The sequence below is a fragment of the Anser anser genome (genome assembly GCF_964211835.1).
Source record: "Anser anser genome assembly, contig: SUPER_W_unloc_8, whole genome shotgun sequence".
Taxonomy (NCBI): domain Eukaryota; kingdom Metazoa; phylum Chordata; class Aves; order Anseriformes; family Anatidae; genus Anser; species Anser anser.
The window spans coordinates 189,302-206,833 of NW_028154224.1; the positions used below are offsets into that span (position 1 = coordinate 189,302).

The window sequence follows — 17,532 nt, forward strand, 5'->3', positions numbered from 1 at the left end:
CAAAATGCATTTTTCCTGTGTTTTGGACGATTTTTACTTTTATCTGCTTTTACAACTTAGATACAGAATCAATACCAATAAGAAAGATGGATTTTCCTCTCCTGCCTTCCAACAAATGTGGAAAACAAATAAGTTCTAGTTCTTTTGTTCTATCAGTTTGGAGGCAGATCATATGCTACGCAACACCAAAAAAAAAAAAAAAGTTTGCAGTCTTCTGTAATTTAAACCTGCTATGGTCTGCCCCCTCCAAAAGTTTTATGACACACCAAAAATGGAATTTTCAAATGAAATTAAAGCAGTTTTACTTGCCCATATATTATTATCTTCCCTGAATTTTGTCTTAACCCAACTTCTAATAAAAAGCTGATCTTCACCATAATAGCAGAAAGGTAGGAGAGTTAAAAAGGAAGGAAATTGGAATATGGAGGTTGGTATATTAGTGTAACTCTGAAAGGAAATTATCATTGCCTGATCCTCTTCCCCAAGAATCCACATGAAACATAGCTCACAAGGAACAACAACAACAAAAAATTATGAATAAACAACTTGTAAAAAGAACTAAAGAATCTTATTGCAGAGTAGTGTTTACATAGAGTCAAGGACTTTTTTGCTTCTCACACTGCCCTGCCAGCAAGGAGGCTGGGGGTACACAAGAAGCTGGGAGGGAACACAGCCAGAACAGCTGACCCAGACTGACCAAATAGATATTCCATACCATGTGACATCATGCTCAGCAATAAAAGCTGGGGTAAAGAAGGAGGAAGGGGAGGACATTCAGAGTGATGGCATTTGTCTTCCAAAGAAACCATTACGTGTGATGAGCCCTGCTTTCCTGGAAGTGGCTGAACACCTGCCTGCTGATGGGAAGTAGAGAATGAATTCCTTGTTTTGCTTTGCTTGTGCACACAAGCTTTTGCTTTACCTAGTAAACTGTCTTTATCTCAACGCATGTTTTCTTACGCTTTCACCTTTCCAATTCTCTCCCCCATTGCATCTGGGGAGAGTGTGTGAGCAGCTGTGTTGTACTTAGCTGCTTGCTGTGATTAAACCACAACACTAGTTGATAAAGGAACCCCCCTCCAAGGCAGTCCATGCTTCATGTTAATAAAATAATCAATAGATTGACAGGAACTCCAGAGGCAATTCCTGCTTTGCACAGATAAAATAGCTGACTAATTGATATATGCTATTTGTATGTTTAGATATGTTTATTATTTGATAAGACAATAGTTAAGATGTACATAGTTAAGATAGTTAAGTTTAACTACTCAATAGAAACTGATCATACATATGCTAGAGTTGTCTTGTAGGACCAGGAGCCAGCTAGATTATGACAATTTACAGAACAGTTAGGGGAGTCTCATCTGAACCATTACAAGGACCCTTGCAACTGAGACTCCTGTCAACATCCAGACAGCAACTGGATATCCTATTTGAGAGATTCCCCGAATTAGCATTACCCTATGCAGAAGATGGCAATAAATCAATTTCTTTAAGTAACACAGTGTGAATATGCAACAGCACCCAGTGACTGTATAACTGAATCCTGACCACACAATCTTCAACTCTTTTATCTCTTTTAACTCTTTTCTCTCTTCCACATTTCCACAATCTGTTCCACACTTCTAAAGTATCACCTAGAAGTGACTTTCAACCCTGTTGAGTGTCCAAGGACAGAAAAGGCTGCCTATTGTCCATTACAGAAGGCAAAGGTATAACATATCTAAGTTTCCTTGAAAATGGATCCAACACCATAGAAAAAGAAAACAATTAAAAGTAATTAGGCTATTTTTTCCTCCTTGTTTAGTTAGAAAGAAGCTTTTCAGACCTTGGAAACACCATAAGGGAAAGTAACTGTCTTACTCTACCACAGTGTATGAGTGCTGGGGCCCAGAGCGCACCAACAGACTCTGCAACCTCTTTCCTGCTCCCCATCAAGGAGCTGGCTGCCTGCTCAAGGCCAGCTCTGATAAAGCACAGTTGTGTAACCTGGGATCAGACTGCTAAGAAAGAGCTGGGAAAAGCCTTGGTGCAGGGGCTAGCCCCTCCACTCAGGAGCTGCATTTAAGTTCAGGCCCTTGGACCTTGTCCTTACCTGAGCTACACTGTAGGTATATTATGTACGTTTGTACCTGGCCGTGTACCTTTTTGATCCTGTCCTTGCCTTGCTGACTTGATTTCCTAGCTTGACCTTAGACCTGCCTCATCACTATGGGCTTGCCTATCATTGGATTGTAGCTAACCCTGGTCACCGTCACTAGACCTGCTCTGCTCTCCTTGTTCAGATGCTGTGAGACTGCACCCTTTTTGGTGAATCCACTGCCCTGTCTGCCTTGCTGTCACCCTCAGCACCCAGTTCGCATGCTCTTATGGAACAGCCATTCCTTTAATTCAATGTGAAGCTTTAAACATTTTTTACCAAGTTAAAGCTAGCATATTTGTCCAATATTTTATTTGTGAGATAATTTGTAAGACCTTAAACCTGGGACATACTTCCAAATTATGAAAAAAGACAGTCATTCTGAAAAGGAACTTGGCTTTAGAATGAGATGAAAATGCTACAAACAAACTGATTCTTAAGTTACCCCACCAATTCAAAATACAAGTATTTTTGTGGTTATCAGAGCCCTGACAGGCAGCTAGCATTCTGACTTCTAAGAAAGATTAATTAAATTTGACTAATACATGCCCTTTCCCAGGGTCAAGGCAACAAGAAAGCTTATTATACAGCATCAAACTTGAAAATAATGTAATGCATGTTACATATTGGACTAATGTTAAGCAATTTGCATTATTAATGAGAGGTACTTTTACAGAAAAAAAAAAAAAAGAACAGAAACATGAAAGTAAGTCCTGACAATAATTCAACCTGAAAACTTTTCCCTTCTGTATTCCACACATATATTGTTGATTCAAGCCTCACTGAACACTTAACAACAATTCCAATGCACATCTCCACAGACTGAAAGTAAACCAGCGTTTGAGCATGATCCCTTGCTAAAAGGTTAGGAAAAAACTTGCATGGTGCTAGAAAGTATATTTTAAAGGTACAGTAATGAACAATAGGTTCCTGTCTGTAAAACCTGGAGTTCCCATCTCCAAATATAGAAAGAAAAGCCACTGCAAAAAAACTCTCTGCATTGTTAACTATCTCAAACCCCAGAAGTCACAAATGATGGTAGTAAAACATGTTACTGTGTCTAACATATTAACAATGACATTACTACTCTTTGTTACCTGTGAGAGTCAGTATGGTAAACCACAAATATTTAGAATATCAAGGGAATGCAAACAAGAAGAAAAATATGCTACAAGACAAACGTCTCTTTAATCAACTAAAATATTGTCTTGACTACAGTACATATACTTCTTAAAAGACCAGTAAGATTTCAAAGTGTGACACAAAGTTAGCTACTGGGCCTGGAAAACAAACATTATTAGTCGAATAAAAAAAAAAGTGATTCATTAAAAGATGCACCTTGTAAATGGAACATTTATGCAAACCTCACCTTGTCACTGTCATTGCTGCAAATGTGATCTTGATGGATTGACTGGCACTGAAAGGAAGGACCAATGCTACCTACAAGAGAAGCAGGGGGAGAAGGAAGAAAATGGCATTAAAATAAAAAACCCAATTCCTATGAACACTAAAAATAAATATAGACAACTGTTGCAGCCAGAAACAATTTTTACACAGCAGAAATATTTACTTACCAAACATGTCAGACAGCTCATATTTAATCCTGACAATAAGCATGAGAGAGACATTTTTCAATGTGCCAGCAATAACTTCACCCAGATTTTTTTTAGATGTTTAAAGAGAACAAAATTAGCACTGGTTCATCAAGCCAAAATGAAAATATACAGCAAGATACATATGCACAAGTTTAAGTAAAGACTAGGTTATACTGAATCAAAATAATTAGAAGGCAGGAACAGCTTTTGTCCATCATGCAAATGAATACATGTGCAGAGCCTGTATGCTGTGGGAAAAAAAAAAAATTTGTCTCCCTCTTCCCACTGAGCAAAGACCTTAAAATAAAAAAGTAGAAAAAACAGTCTCATTTGTTGTGCTGGATCTGGCTGGGATGGAGTTAACTTTCCCTGCAGCAGCCCGTACAGTGCTGTGCTCTGCACTTGTAGCTAGAACAGCACTGGTATCACACCAGTGTTCTGTCTGCTGCTGCACAATACTGGCACCACATCAGGACTCCCTCCAAGCCCCCAAGAGCCAGCAGGCTGGGGGTGGGCAAGTGATGGGGAGGGGACATCGCCAGGGCAGCTGACCTAAACCGACCAAAGGGATATTCCATGCCATATGATGTCACACTCAGCAATAAAAGGTGGGAAAGGGAAAGGAGAGAGGTGGGCTCTCATTGTGAAAACATCTATCCTCCCAAAAAAACACTACATGTATTGAGGCCCTGCTTCACAGGATGTGGCTGAACATCTCTCATTGATGGGAAGTAGAGAGTAACTGCTTTTCTCTCTGTGCTTCCGCACAGCCTTTGCTTTTTTTTTTTTTTCCCCTCTCCCTTTTCCCTTTAATTAAATCATCCTTATCTCAAACCTTGAGCCCTTTGTGTCGTATTTTCTCCCCCTTCCCCTTTGAGGAGGGGGAGTGAGAGAGTGGCTGTGGTGGAGCTTGGCTGCCCACCCAAGTAAAAACACCTCATTTGTAAAGCTGCATTATTACATGGTTTCCTTGTGGAAGATCTACCTAAAGCTTTTCTCTAACAATTTCTCATTGTTTTTGAAGTTTTTAAATGTGAATATTTTTTTTTGTAATTTCACATACACCATTTTTATACATCTTTGTGGTCCACATTGCTTTGGGCCATAAGAGGGCTAAAGATTTTGTAAGAATGCTTGACAAAATACAAACCAGCCACAGGCAGAAATCATTGTCAGTGCAAAGGCTCCTTAGCCACCTCTCACAATACAGTTATTTGGAAAAAAAATCTTAATGTCATTGCTTATTGCCATTAATACTTCAGTTAATCAAAAATTTATCAGACAAAGTTGCTTTCAATATTTTTTTCTTGCTTTTAAAGTAGAAAGTCAAGAATCATATGTGAGTGTCAGTTAATTGGTGAGTACAATTACTTTGTTGTAAACTTGTTTTGTTCAAGGACATGATCTTCAAAGGAAATTTTTTAGAAAAGTTTTAATCCTTCCCTTCTCAAATGGAAATGTTAATGGAAATATACTATCACTCCTCAAGTATTCCTATAATTGTATCTTAGGAAAGAAAAACAAAATTGCCAAAAAAACACACAAAAAAACAAACAAACAAAACAAGAACCTCCCTGTTAGTTTGAACACCTCCATGATTTCATTACATTGAAATTGCTAATTTGTTACAGACTACTTTATTACTACATAAACATAATAAATGACTATTATACCTAGATAAGTGTTTTACTGATTATTGGTTTGAACTTCCAAAACTGACACCAGTTGCAAACTAACAACTTGACCAAGCTTATTTAAATCTCTTAGCCTTTTTACTCACAAGCAATCTTTGAAGTGAATCTAGATTCCACAGGGTTTTTTATTACTATTATTTTGGTCTATGTGGTAAAGATGACATAAGAATACATGCAAAAAGCTTGAAAGCTTCACTGTTAATTCAAACATCAGTCATTATTTAGCTTCTTATTGTTTCTGTTATTATTTACAGGTGAACAAGTGCTCAGAATACTGGAAATAGCAGAAGGGTTTTTCAACTTTGGGTACAGTAATTTCTGTCAAGGTTAGATTGACAGACACCCAAATAACTATCGGTTGTTTGGCCAGTACAAAGCAAAAGTAGTAGCCTCCATTTACTTCTTAGATAAGATCCATGCATGTTGTAAAACCCACTAAAACAAACCCCTGCCACCTGTGGCAAATTCTATGGAATTTAAGCTATAAATGTGATATAAGGAAGAAATTATAGTTACAATTGTGGTGTAGCTGGTTATCAGGGCTGTGCTTATGTGTTTATCCAGTGAACCTAGTCATCAGTTCCTTTGGTGGTCCAGGAGCTCAAGATAGTGTCTTCTATGTGAGACAATGGACTGACGTGAGACAAGGTGATTGACAATTCCGGCACCTTCACAGAAAAGCATTTGACTAATTGTTACAGGACCTCTGCCACTGGGAATTTCAGATAGTCCAGGAGATTCCACCAAGCAGCCCCTGCTGTGCATAGGCCAATTGATAGGCACTACTTACATGCTTCAATATGTTGATTAATATCCTGAGTGGAGAATCTGGTAGTCCCAGTGACTCCCGGGGACAGCTCCTGCTGTAAAATTGTATGTATATAAGTGTCCTGGTTTCAGCTAGGATAGAGTTAATTTTCCTCCTAGTAGCTGGTAGGGTGCTATGTTTTGGATTAGGATGAGAAGAGCGCTGGTAACATGCTGATGTTTTAATTGTTGCAGAGCAGTGTTTACACCAAGCCAAGGACTTTTCGGCTTCTCGCTCTGTCCTGCCAGCGAGCAGGCTGGGGGTGCAGCAGGAGCTGGGAGGGGACAGACCCAGGACAGCTGACCCAAACTGGCCAAAGGGGTATTCCATACCATCTGACGTCATGCTAAACAATATATAGGGGTGGCTGGCCGGGGTGGGGGGCCGGCTGCTCGGGGATAGGTTGGGCATCGGTCAGCGGGTGGTGAGCAATTGCATTGTGCATTACTTGTTTCGTACACATTATTAGTAGTAGTACTGTTATCATTATTATTTTTTTTCTGTCTTAAATTGTCTCTATCTCAACTCACCGGCTTCACTTTCCCGTTTCTCTCCCCCATCCCAGAGAGGGAGGGGGGGAGGGTGAGCGAACGGCTGTGTGGTGCTTAGCTGTAGGTCAGGTTAAACCACAACAATTAGATACTTGTAAATAGTCAGTAGAAACTGTTCCTGCACATGCAGAAATGGTCATGTAGGACAGTCTTTTTTGCACATAGTTAAATGGAAATAACCAATAGCAATGGCTCATACATGCACCGCAGCAGTCATATAGGAAGAGGAGTGCAGTGGGTTTACGTGGCAAGGTTTTGGTAGTGGGGGGCCAAAAAACTCCAGAAGCTGCCCCAGGTTAGATAAGGGCCCCACTGCTGACCAGAGCTGAGCCAATAAGTGATGTTCTTTGCACCTGTTAAAGCATACTTAAGAAAGGGAAAAAAAAAAAAAAAAAAAAAAAAAAAAAAACTGCTGGGGAACAGCACCTGGGGGAGAGAGAGAGGGGAGTGAGAAACAGCTTTGCAGATACTAAGGTCAGTGAAGCAGGAGTGGGAGGAGGTGCTCCAGGTACAGGAGCTGAAGTCCCTCTGCAGCCTGTGGTGAGGACCATGGTGAAGCAGGCTGTCCCCCTGCAGCCCATGGTGTACCACGGTGGAGTAGGGTTCCACACTGCAGCCTGTGGAGGAGACCAGGGTGGAGCAGGTGGGTCTGATCTGAAGGAGGCTGCGGCCTGTGGCGGACCCCCACAGGAGCAGATTCTGGGCCGGATCTGTAGCCCGTGGAGAGGAGACCACGTAGGAGCAGGTGACCTGGCAGGAGCTGCTGCCCATGGGGGATCCAGGTTGGAGCAGTGTGCTCCTGAGGGATGGACCCTGTGGTACGGACCCATATCTGGAGCAGTTCTTGAAGAGCTGCTGCCTGTGGGAAGCCCATGCCAGATCAGTTTGGGAAGGACTGCATCCTGTGGGAGGGACCCCATGTGGAAGCAGGGGAAGAGAGTGACTGTGAAGGAGGGGTGGAGAGGAAGTGCTATAGACTGACCATAACCCCCATTCCCCTGTGCTGCTCGGGGGGGGAGGAGGTGGAAGAGGGCAGATGGGGGGAGGTGTTCTTGGTTTCTTTCCTTTGTATCTCACTTCTCTAGCTTGTTAGTAATAGGCAATAAATCTTACTGTCTCCCTGTGCTGAGTCTGTTTTGCCCGTCACGATAAATAGTGTGATCTCCCTGTCCTTATCTCAACCCTTGAGCCCTTTGCATCGTATTTTCTCCCCCTTTCCCTTTGAGGAGGGGGAGTGAGAGAGTGGTTGTGGTGGAGCTCGGCTGCCCACCCAAGTAAAACCACCACAAGGGCCATCTGGATTATAAGAATTCAGTAGAAAAATTGTTCAGGGGCACTCATCTGATCCAGCTGAAGACGTCATTACAAGGAGCTTTACAATGGAGGTTCATGTTCCATCCAAACAGCAAACAGTCAACAAGTTTGAGAGATTTGATTCATGTGGTGGGTTAGCCTTGGACAGCAGCCAGGTGCCAACCAGCTGCTTTTTCATGCTTCCTCCACAAGACAGGATGAAAAAGCTCATGGGTCAAGATAAAGACAGGGAGATGGCTTAGCAATTACTGTCAGGGGCAAAACAGACTCAAATGGGGGAAAAGTAACTTATTTTATTGACAATTAAAAGAGTAGTAGTGAGAAGAAGTGAGGGTAGTGAGAAAAAAAAGACAAAATTAAAATACCTCACTCCACTCTTTTCTCAGGCTCAACTTCACTCCTTCATTCCAGAGTCTTCTATCTACTCTGCTCCCCCAAGCAGCACTGGGGGAATGGTGTATTATGGTCAGTACACAACAGTTCCGCTCTGCAGCTCCTTCTGCCTCACACTTTTCCCGTTCCAGCATGGGTCTTTTCACAGGCTGCAGTCCTTCAGGAAAATCTGCTCCAGTGTGGGTTCTCCACAGGCTGCAGTGTGAATTGAATATTTGCTCCAGCATGGTCTCTTCCAAAGACTGCAGGGGAATACCTGCTCTGGTGCCTGGGGCACCTTTTCCCCCTCCTTCTTCTCAGACATTGGTGTTGACACTGCTGTATTGCACTCTTTTTTTTCTATCCTCCTCTGCCTGTTTGGTTGTCCTGGTTCCAGTTAGGACAGAGTTAATTTTCCTCCTAGTAGCTGGTAGGGTGCTATGTTTTGGATTAGGATGAGAAGAGCGCTGATAACATGCTGATGTTTTAATTGTTGCAGAGCAGTGTTTACACCAGGCCAAGGACTTTTCAGCTTCTCGCTCTGTCCTGCCAGCGAGCAGGCTGGGGGTGCAGCAGGAGCTGGGAGGGGACAGACCCAGGACAGCTGACCCAAACTGGCCAAAGGGGTATTCCATACCATCTGACGTCATGCTAAACAATATATAGGGGTGGCTGGCCGGGGTGGGGGGCCGGCTGCTCGGGGATAGGCTGGGCATCGGTCAGCGGGTGGTGAGCAATTGCGTTGTGCATCACTTGTTTTCTTACACATTATTATTGTTAATACTATTATCATTATCACTATTATTATTATTATTGTTATTATTATATTCCTGTCTTAATAAACTGTCTTTATCTCAACTCACCGGCTTCACTTTCCCGTTTCTCTCCCCCATCCCAGAGAGGGAGGGGGGAGGGTGAGCGAACGGCTGTGTGGTGTTTAGCTGCCAGCCGGGTTAAACCACAACATTGGTGTTTTTCCCCTTTCTTAAACATGTTTGCACAGACGTGCAACCAACTTCTCTGATTGTCTCAGCTTTGGCCAGTGGTGGTTTAATTGCAGAGGCAGGTGGAACAGGCTGTGACCAGCACAGGGCATCCCCTTGCCTCTTTTCATAGATGACCTCTTCTCATTCTCATAGTCATCTTTGCCACATCCATCTCATATAATTTCATGTGAACATTTTCATATGCAACATAGCCCAATAAATTAGCTGTTGTTTTTTGTTTGTTTGTTTTAAAGAAGCACTCTGTTCATGAGTGTTTGTGCAACACATCCTTATAGTCAAGAATGATTAGTGTGGATCACAGCAAACAGAGGCAACCAACAGATGCAACAGTTTGTACATCAGTTTCTGGGCTCTGCTTTTTTGATCACTTCTTGAGATTTCCTTGAACTTCTGGGAAGTTTGTCTGGCATCTGGAAACTCCTGGGAACCCTCACAGAAATGAGTGTGCCTGCACCCTTGTTCTGCACCCAGGGGTGCGGTGGTGACGGAGAGAGAGACTCTGTAGGGTTCAACAAGAAAGGCACAACGAGAAAGGGTGTAATAAAATAGCTGCTTTAATAATACAGACAGAGAAGAGAAATATAGATAGCAAGTAAATCTTGCATCCACAGAATCAATTAGAGTTGAAGAGACCTCCAAGATCATCTAGTCCAACCTATGACCTAACACTAACAAGTCCTCCACTAAACTATATCACTGAGCTCTACATCTAAACATCTTTTAAAGACCTCCAGGGATGGTGACTCAACCACTTCCCTGGGCAGCCCATTCCAATGCCTAACAACCCTTTCATTAAAGAAGTTCTTCCTAATATCCAACCTAAACCTCCCCTGGCACAACTTTAGCCCATTCCCCCTCGTCCTGTCACCAGGCACGTGGGAGAATAGACCAACCCCCACCTCGCTACAGCCTCCTTTAAGGTACCTCTAGAGAGCGAAAAGGTTGCCCCTGAGCCTCCTGTTCTCCAGCCTAACAACACCAGCTCCCTCAGCAAGCTCCTCGTAAGACTTGTTCTCCAGACCCCTCACCAGCTTTGTTGCCCTTCTCTGGACTCGCTCGAGCACCTCAGTGTCCTTCCTGTAGCGAGGGGCCCAAAACTGAACACAGTACTCAAGGTGCGGCCTCACCAGAGCTGAGTACAGGGGGACTATCACTTCCCTAGTCCTGCTGGCCACACTGTTTCTGATACAAGCCAGGATGCTGTTGGCCTTCTTGGCCACCTGAGCCCACTGCTGGCTCATAGTCAGCCGACTATCAACCGGTACTCCTAGGCCCTTCTCTGCCAGGCAGCTTTCCAGCCACTCATCTCCCAGCCTGTAGCGCTGCTTGGGGTTGTTGTGCCCCAGGTGCAGGACCCGGCACTTGGCCTTGTTGAACTTCATACAGTTGGCCTCAGCCCATCGGTCCAGCCTATCCAGATCCTTCTGCAGAGCCTTCCTACCCTCGAGCAGATCGACACACGCAGCTAACTTGGTGTCCTCTGCAAACTTACTGAGGGTGCACTCAATCCCCTCATCCAGATCATCGATAAAGATATTAAAGAGAACTGGCCCCTGTACTGGGCCCTGGGGGACTCCACCAGTGACCGGCCTCCAACTGGATTTAACTCCATTCACCACGACTCTTTGGGCCCGGCTATCCAGCCAGTTTTTAACCCAACGAAGCGTACGCCAGTCCAAGCCATGAGCAGCCAGTTTCTTGAGGAGAATGCTGTGGGAAATGGTGTCAAAAGCCTTACTGAAATCATGGTAGACCACATCCACAGCCTTTCCCTCATCCACTAAGCACGTCACTTTGTCATAGAAGGAGATCAGGTTCGTCAAGCAGGACCTGCCCTTCATAAACCCATGCTGACTGGGCCCGATGGCCTGGTTGTCCTGCAAGTGCCGCGTGATGACACTCAAGATAATCTGCTCCATGAGCTTCCCTGGCACCGAAGTCAGACTGACAGACCTATGGTTTCCTGGGTAATAATCCCTTCAGGTGATGGGAACTCAGTTTTCATGCAACATAGGATGGACCACAGATGGATTTTCCCATGGCATCCTGCATAGATCCAGTCCGTGGAGAGGTTCAGCTTTCCTCCCATACCATGGTGCCTTTTATTTTGTGTAAGAAACAGAATCATATGTCTTCTGACAGGTTGGAATGTTCTCTCTTTCGTAACATCTATCAGCATGCGCCACAGGCCAGAAAAGGGCATTCCATCAGATACCCTTACAGCAGCTACTCATGCTAACATACAGGCATTCCTAAGTACAAGTCCCAGTAGAGCAGACTTGGCCTGCTCAAGATCACAAACTCCTCAAATACAACATCTTCCACAGAGTGCTCAATACAAAGTTTATAGACAACATACTTTTGAAGATCATTAAAAACTCATCAAAGGTAGCCAATAAGTTGGAGGAAAAAGCATAATGAGAAAAAATATAGACTTTTTTAAAAATAATTTTTAAGCTGAACTCCTCAATCTTTAGTTTCCAACCTATGATCTTACAGAACTTTTGAGTTGGCTGTGTAGGTAACACAAAGCTACGCAGACAAAGGGAATTTAGGATGAAGGACTCTCTGTCCTGTGTGCATGTATGGTTATGGGGATGTAAGTGCCAGCAACTGAAGTGGGACCATGGATCAGAGGACCTGTGTGTCTATGGCGCCAGCAACTGGAGCAAGTATGGGTGTGTGAATGTTTGATTGCTAGTGAAAATAAAGCCAGAGTAGCCAGCAAGTAGGTGAAGTGGCCTGGGAGCCAGGGGTTTTGTGTGTGTCTCTAAGAGCAAGGCCACAGGGGGAGCTGGCTACCTAAGGGACCAGGGGAGTCCCAATCAACTGCTGGAGAGCTCTGTTTGTGTGTGCACCTGTAAGGCAATTTGCACCAGCAACTAGAGCTGGGCTGTAGCCTCTGGGGCTCTTATGGCCAGGTGCCAGCAACTAGGGAGACTGAGGATCCAGGGGACAGCTACTGGGCAGACTGAGTGTCTGAACCCAGCTCCTGGAGGGAATCCACATTGTACTTAGGTTTATATACATTTCCCACTAATGTACCTTCATCCTGATTAGCCAGCAAGTAGAACAGGATGAGGCTGTTGCTATTTTTGTGAGCACTGAGTGTTTCTATCTGTGTTGGTCTGTATGGCCAGTGATGTATATATATGTATATGTACATGTTCTATACATGTGTGTGTGTGTATGTGTGTGCACCTACTAGGAATACATTCTCAGCCTTGCTATTGGTTGGTCTCGTGGACATGGAGCTGTAGCAGCCTCACCTCTTTTGGGCTACTGGATTCAGCTCTCCCTAATGTTGCAGGAAGGTAATTATGGACTTCATTTACAGAACAGACACCAGCAGCAAATGAACTACTGAGAAAGTCTGTTTTCAAACAAGTGTCCTTAATTACAAAAGGATCCCGAAAATTACAGAAAATGTGATATGCAAGCAGAATTTTCTCCAAAGTTCCATTAATTATTACATACAGAACTGCCCAGATATAGAATCATAGAATCATAGAATATCCCGAGTTGGAAGGGACCCCTAAGGATCATCGAGTCCAACTCCTGGCTCCACACAAGTCTACACAGAAATTCAGACCATGTGACTAAGTGCACAGTTCAAACGCTTCTTAAACTCCAACAGGCTTGGTGCCGTGACTACGTCCCTGGGGAGCCTGTTCCAGTGCACAACAACCCTCTCAGTGAAGAACCTCTTCCTGAAATCCAGCCTAAACCTCCCCTGTTGCAGCTTGACACCATTCCCACGGGTACTATCGCTGGTCACTAAAGAGAATAGATCGGCACCTGCCCCTCCACACCCCCTCATGAGGAAGCTGTAGACCATGATGAGGTCTCCCCTCAGCATCCTCTTTTCCAGGTTGAACAGATCAAGTGACCCCAGCCGTTCCTTATATGTCTTCCCCCCTAAAATGGGGGGACCCCACTGGTGACTGACCGCCAGCCTGATGTAGCCCATTTACTATAACCCTTTGAGCCCTAGAAGCTTTGCCTCTGCCTAAAGCTGTAAGCACTGGCCTGAGCACTTTTGCGGTCTGTACTAGGAGCAACAAACCGATTATGTGACAAAAACACCAAAAATCGTGTTCAGAGAAAACTTGAACTTTGGAAAAGAGCAAGGTCTTAGGGAGGCATAAACAAAGGACTGGAGCCAACCTAAGACCTGCACCTGTCCCATGCCAGAAGCCCTGCTTTGCATGTAAATGAGAGAAGATGTTTGGCAGAGTTAGAATTGCTGTAACAATATGATTGCATACATTTGCATAGAGTTTTGTTGCAGATTGCATATAAGCTGCTGCAAATTTTAACGGCAGGGGGGCGTGGTGTGGCATGGCATGGCATCTCTTTCCCTCTCATTTCCCCAGTGGAGCAGGGGAGGGGTCTCATGATCATGACTAACCTTTAGTAAAACTTTGTAAATCTACCCTTGGGTCCTGTTTCCTCCTCAGTCCTGAGTCACTCTTGTGATAGAGACCAAAGGAGCTCAGGAATCCTGGGAGATTTTCAGACACAGCCTCCTCAAAACACAAGAGCAGTCTATTCTCCCAAGCAGGAAAAGGAGTAGATGTAACAAGAAACCGGTCTTGTTAAACAGTGAGCTACTGAGAGAGAGCTCAAATGCAAGAAAGAAGCATGCGAGAGATGGAAAAGGGGACAGACTTCCAAAGAAGAATATAGAAATACTGCTTGGACATGCAGAGATGCAGTTAGGAAGACAAAAGCTCAGCTGGAGCTCAAAATGGCAAGAGATGTCAAGAATAGCAAGAAATGCTTCTATAGCTATGTTAGTAGCAAGTGAGCATGTATGCATGATTATTTCCCTCTGCACACATATGTGCATGTGCGTCTCCCTCTCATAAAATGTCTAGGTTGGAAGGGACCTGTGGAGATCATCTGGTCCAACCTTCTGTTAAAAGCAGGCTTTTAGATTAGCTTAGCCAGGACCAGCACAGCATTTTTCTACCCTTCTTGTGGTCCATCTATCCAGTCCATATCTTGCCAATTTGCCAGCAAGGACGGGGTGGGAGACCATGTCAAACGCCTTGCTGAAATCGAGGTAGATGACGTCTACTGCTCTCTCTCCATATTCACTGAACAAATGCACATGCAATGGGAGAGGAGAACACTCATGGACATACAAAGGGAGAAACATGTACTCACATATGCAGAAGGAGGCATTTGTGTATGCATGCACACAGAGGGTGACACAGAGGGAGACACTCATGCACATACAGAGAAGGGAGAAACTCTCATGCACTCCCACAGAGGGACACATGCACAGACACAGATGGAGATGCTCACACATACACACTGAGGGACAGATGTATGCACACAGAGATTCATACAGACGTGGAGGGAAACTCCCTCTCCATGCACACACAGAGGACGCTGATGCACATGACCACAGAGGGAGATGCACACACTCAGAGGGGAAGCTGTGTACACACGCAGCATGCATGCAGAAGGAGATGCATACAGAAAGGGAGACGGAGATGTGTGCACACAGAGGGAGGCTGTGGTGGTTTTACTCAGGTGGGCAGCTGAGTTCCACCACGGCTGCTCTCTCACTCCCCACTCCTCAAAGAGGAAGGGGGAGAAAATACGACACAAAAAGCTCGAGGTTTGAGATCAGAATGATTTAATTAAAGGGAAAGTGAAAGTGAATGGGGAAAAAAAAAAAAAAAAAAAAAACAAAAAAGAACAAGGCCGTACGGAAGCAAAGAGAGAAAGAGAAAAAAAAAAGTTATTCTCTACTTCCCATCAATAAGCGATGTTCGGCCACATCCTGGGAAGCAGGGCCTCAAAACGCGTAACGGTTGTTCGGGAGGACAGCCCCCTCCCCCACGAGAGCCCCCCTTTTTATTGCTGAGTGTGACATCATGTGTTATGGAATATCCCTTTGGTTGGTTTAGGTCAGCTGCCCTGTTGATGTCCCCTCCCCATCACTTGCCCACCCCCAGCCTGCTGGCTCTTGGGGGCTTGGAGGGAGTCCTGATGCGTTGCCAGTACTATGCAGCACTAGACACAACACTGGAGTGATACCAGTGCTGTTCCAGCTATGAGTGCAGAGCACAACACTGTGTGGGCAGGGAAAGGTGACTCCATCCCAGACAGACCCAGCACAGAGGCACACACATAGACATACAGGGAGATGCCCATGCGTGTATGCACGTGGACACAGAGGGAGATGTTAACATGCACACAGAGGGAGATACTTATGCTTGCACACACTTGCACATTGGTAGACACTGATGCATGCTCACACACAGGAAGACATATGCACACACACCCACAGAAGGAGACACTCCGATGCATACATATACACACACACAGAGGAAGACACACATGCATACACACAGTTAGAGACAAACATACATATATGCTATTGTCTCTTCCCCTGTCTTGTTGTTACCATAGAGTGGTTTTGGTTGGAAGGGACCTTAAAGATCATCTAGTTCCAAACTCCCTGCCATGGGCAGGGACACCTCCCACTAGAACAGGTTACTCAAAGCCCCATCCGACCTGGCCTTAAACACTTCCAGGGATGGGGCATTCATAGCTTCTCTGGGCAACCTGTTCCAGTGCCTCACCACCCTCAGAGTAAAGAATTTCTTCCTTACATCTAATCTAAATCTACTCTCCTTTAGTTTAAAGCCATTACTCCTTGTCCTATCACTACACTCCCTGACAAAGAGTTCCCTCCTCAGCTTTCCTGTAGGCCTCCTTTAGGTATTGGAAGGTTGTTATAAGGTCTCCCCGGCACCTTCTCTCCTCCAGGCTGAACAACCCCAACTCCCTCACCCTGTCTTTGTAGAAGAGGTACTCCAGCCCCTTGATCATCTTTGTGGCCCTCCTCTGGACTCATTCTAATACTTGTGTATCCTTCTTGTGCTGGGGACCCGAAAGCTGAACACAGTACTCTAGGTGGGGTCTCATGAGAGCAGAACAGAGGGGGAGAATCACCTCTCTCAACCTGCCGGCCATGCTTCTTTTGATGCAGCCCAGGATACAGTTGGCTTTCTGGGCTGCAAGCGCACATTGCCGGCTCATGTTGAGATTCTCATCCACCAACACCCCCCCCAGGTCCTTTTCATCAGGGCTGCTCAGTCCATTCTCTGCCCAGCCTGTGTTTGTGCTTTGCACAAGTCCAGTTAGATGATGTCACTTGCTGTTCCCTATCCACCAGTGCTGTAACCCCATCGTAGAAGGCCACCAGATTTGTCAGGCACGATCTGCCCTTAGTGAAGCCATGTTGGCTGTCACCATTCACCTCCTTATTTTCCATGTGCCTTAACATAATTTCCAGGAGGATCTGCTCCATGATCTTGCCAGGCACAGAGGTGAGACTGACTGGCTTGTAGTTCCCCGGGTCTTCCTTTTTTCCCTTTTTGAAAATGGGGGTTATGTTTCCCCTCTTCCAGTCAGTGGGAACTTCACTGGACTGCCACGACTTCTCAAATATGATGGATAGTGGCTTAGCAACTACATCCGCCAGTTCCCTCAGGACCCATGGATGCATCTCATCAAGTCCCATGGACTTGCGCACCTTCAGGTTCCTTAGACAGACTCGAACCTGATCTTCTCCTACAGTGGGCGGTTCTTCATTCTCCCAGTCCCTGCCTTTGCCTTCTGGGGCCCCGGGCCATGTGGCTGGAGGTCTTGTCGGTGAAGAGTGAAGCAAAAAAGTCATTCAGTACCTCAGTCTTCTCCATATCCCAGGTGACCAGGTCTTCTGTATCCTTTCAGAGAGGGCCCACAGTTTCCTTAGTCTTATCATCGATGTACCTATAGAACCCTTTCTTATTGCCCTTGATGTCCCTGGCCAAATATAATTCTAAAAGGGCTTTGGCTTTCCTAACCTGATCCCTGGCTGCTCGGACAATGTCTCTGTATCCCTCCCAGGCTATCTGTCCTTGCTTCCACTCTCTGTAGGCCTTCTTTTTCTGTTTAAGTTTGGTCAGGAGCTCCTTGTTCATCCATGCAGGCCTCCTGGTGTTTTTGCCTGACTTTCTCTTTGTTGGGATGCATCACTCCTGAGC

General features: G+C 44.9%; 1 protein-coding gene across 1 annotated transcript in view; it reads right to left on the reverse strand.

Annotated features, from left to right (window-relative positions):
* The window catches only part of LOC310888955 (uncharacterized protein), a gene marked incomplete at its 3' end in the record, with an annotated part of 160,226 nt that overhangs the window by 83,047 nt on the left and 59,647 nt on the right, over window positions 1–17,532 (reverse strand). The window contains exon 3 of the mRNA XM_083852625.1: window positions 3,510–3,580. Coding sequence (XP_083708751.1) covers window positions 3,510–3,580 — 71 coding nt within the window. The remainder of the gene's footprint in view (window positions 1–3,509; window positions 3,581–17,532) is intronic.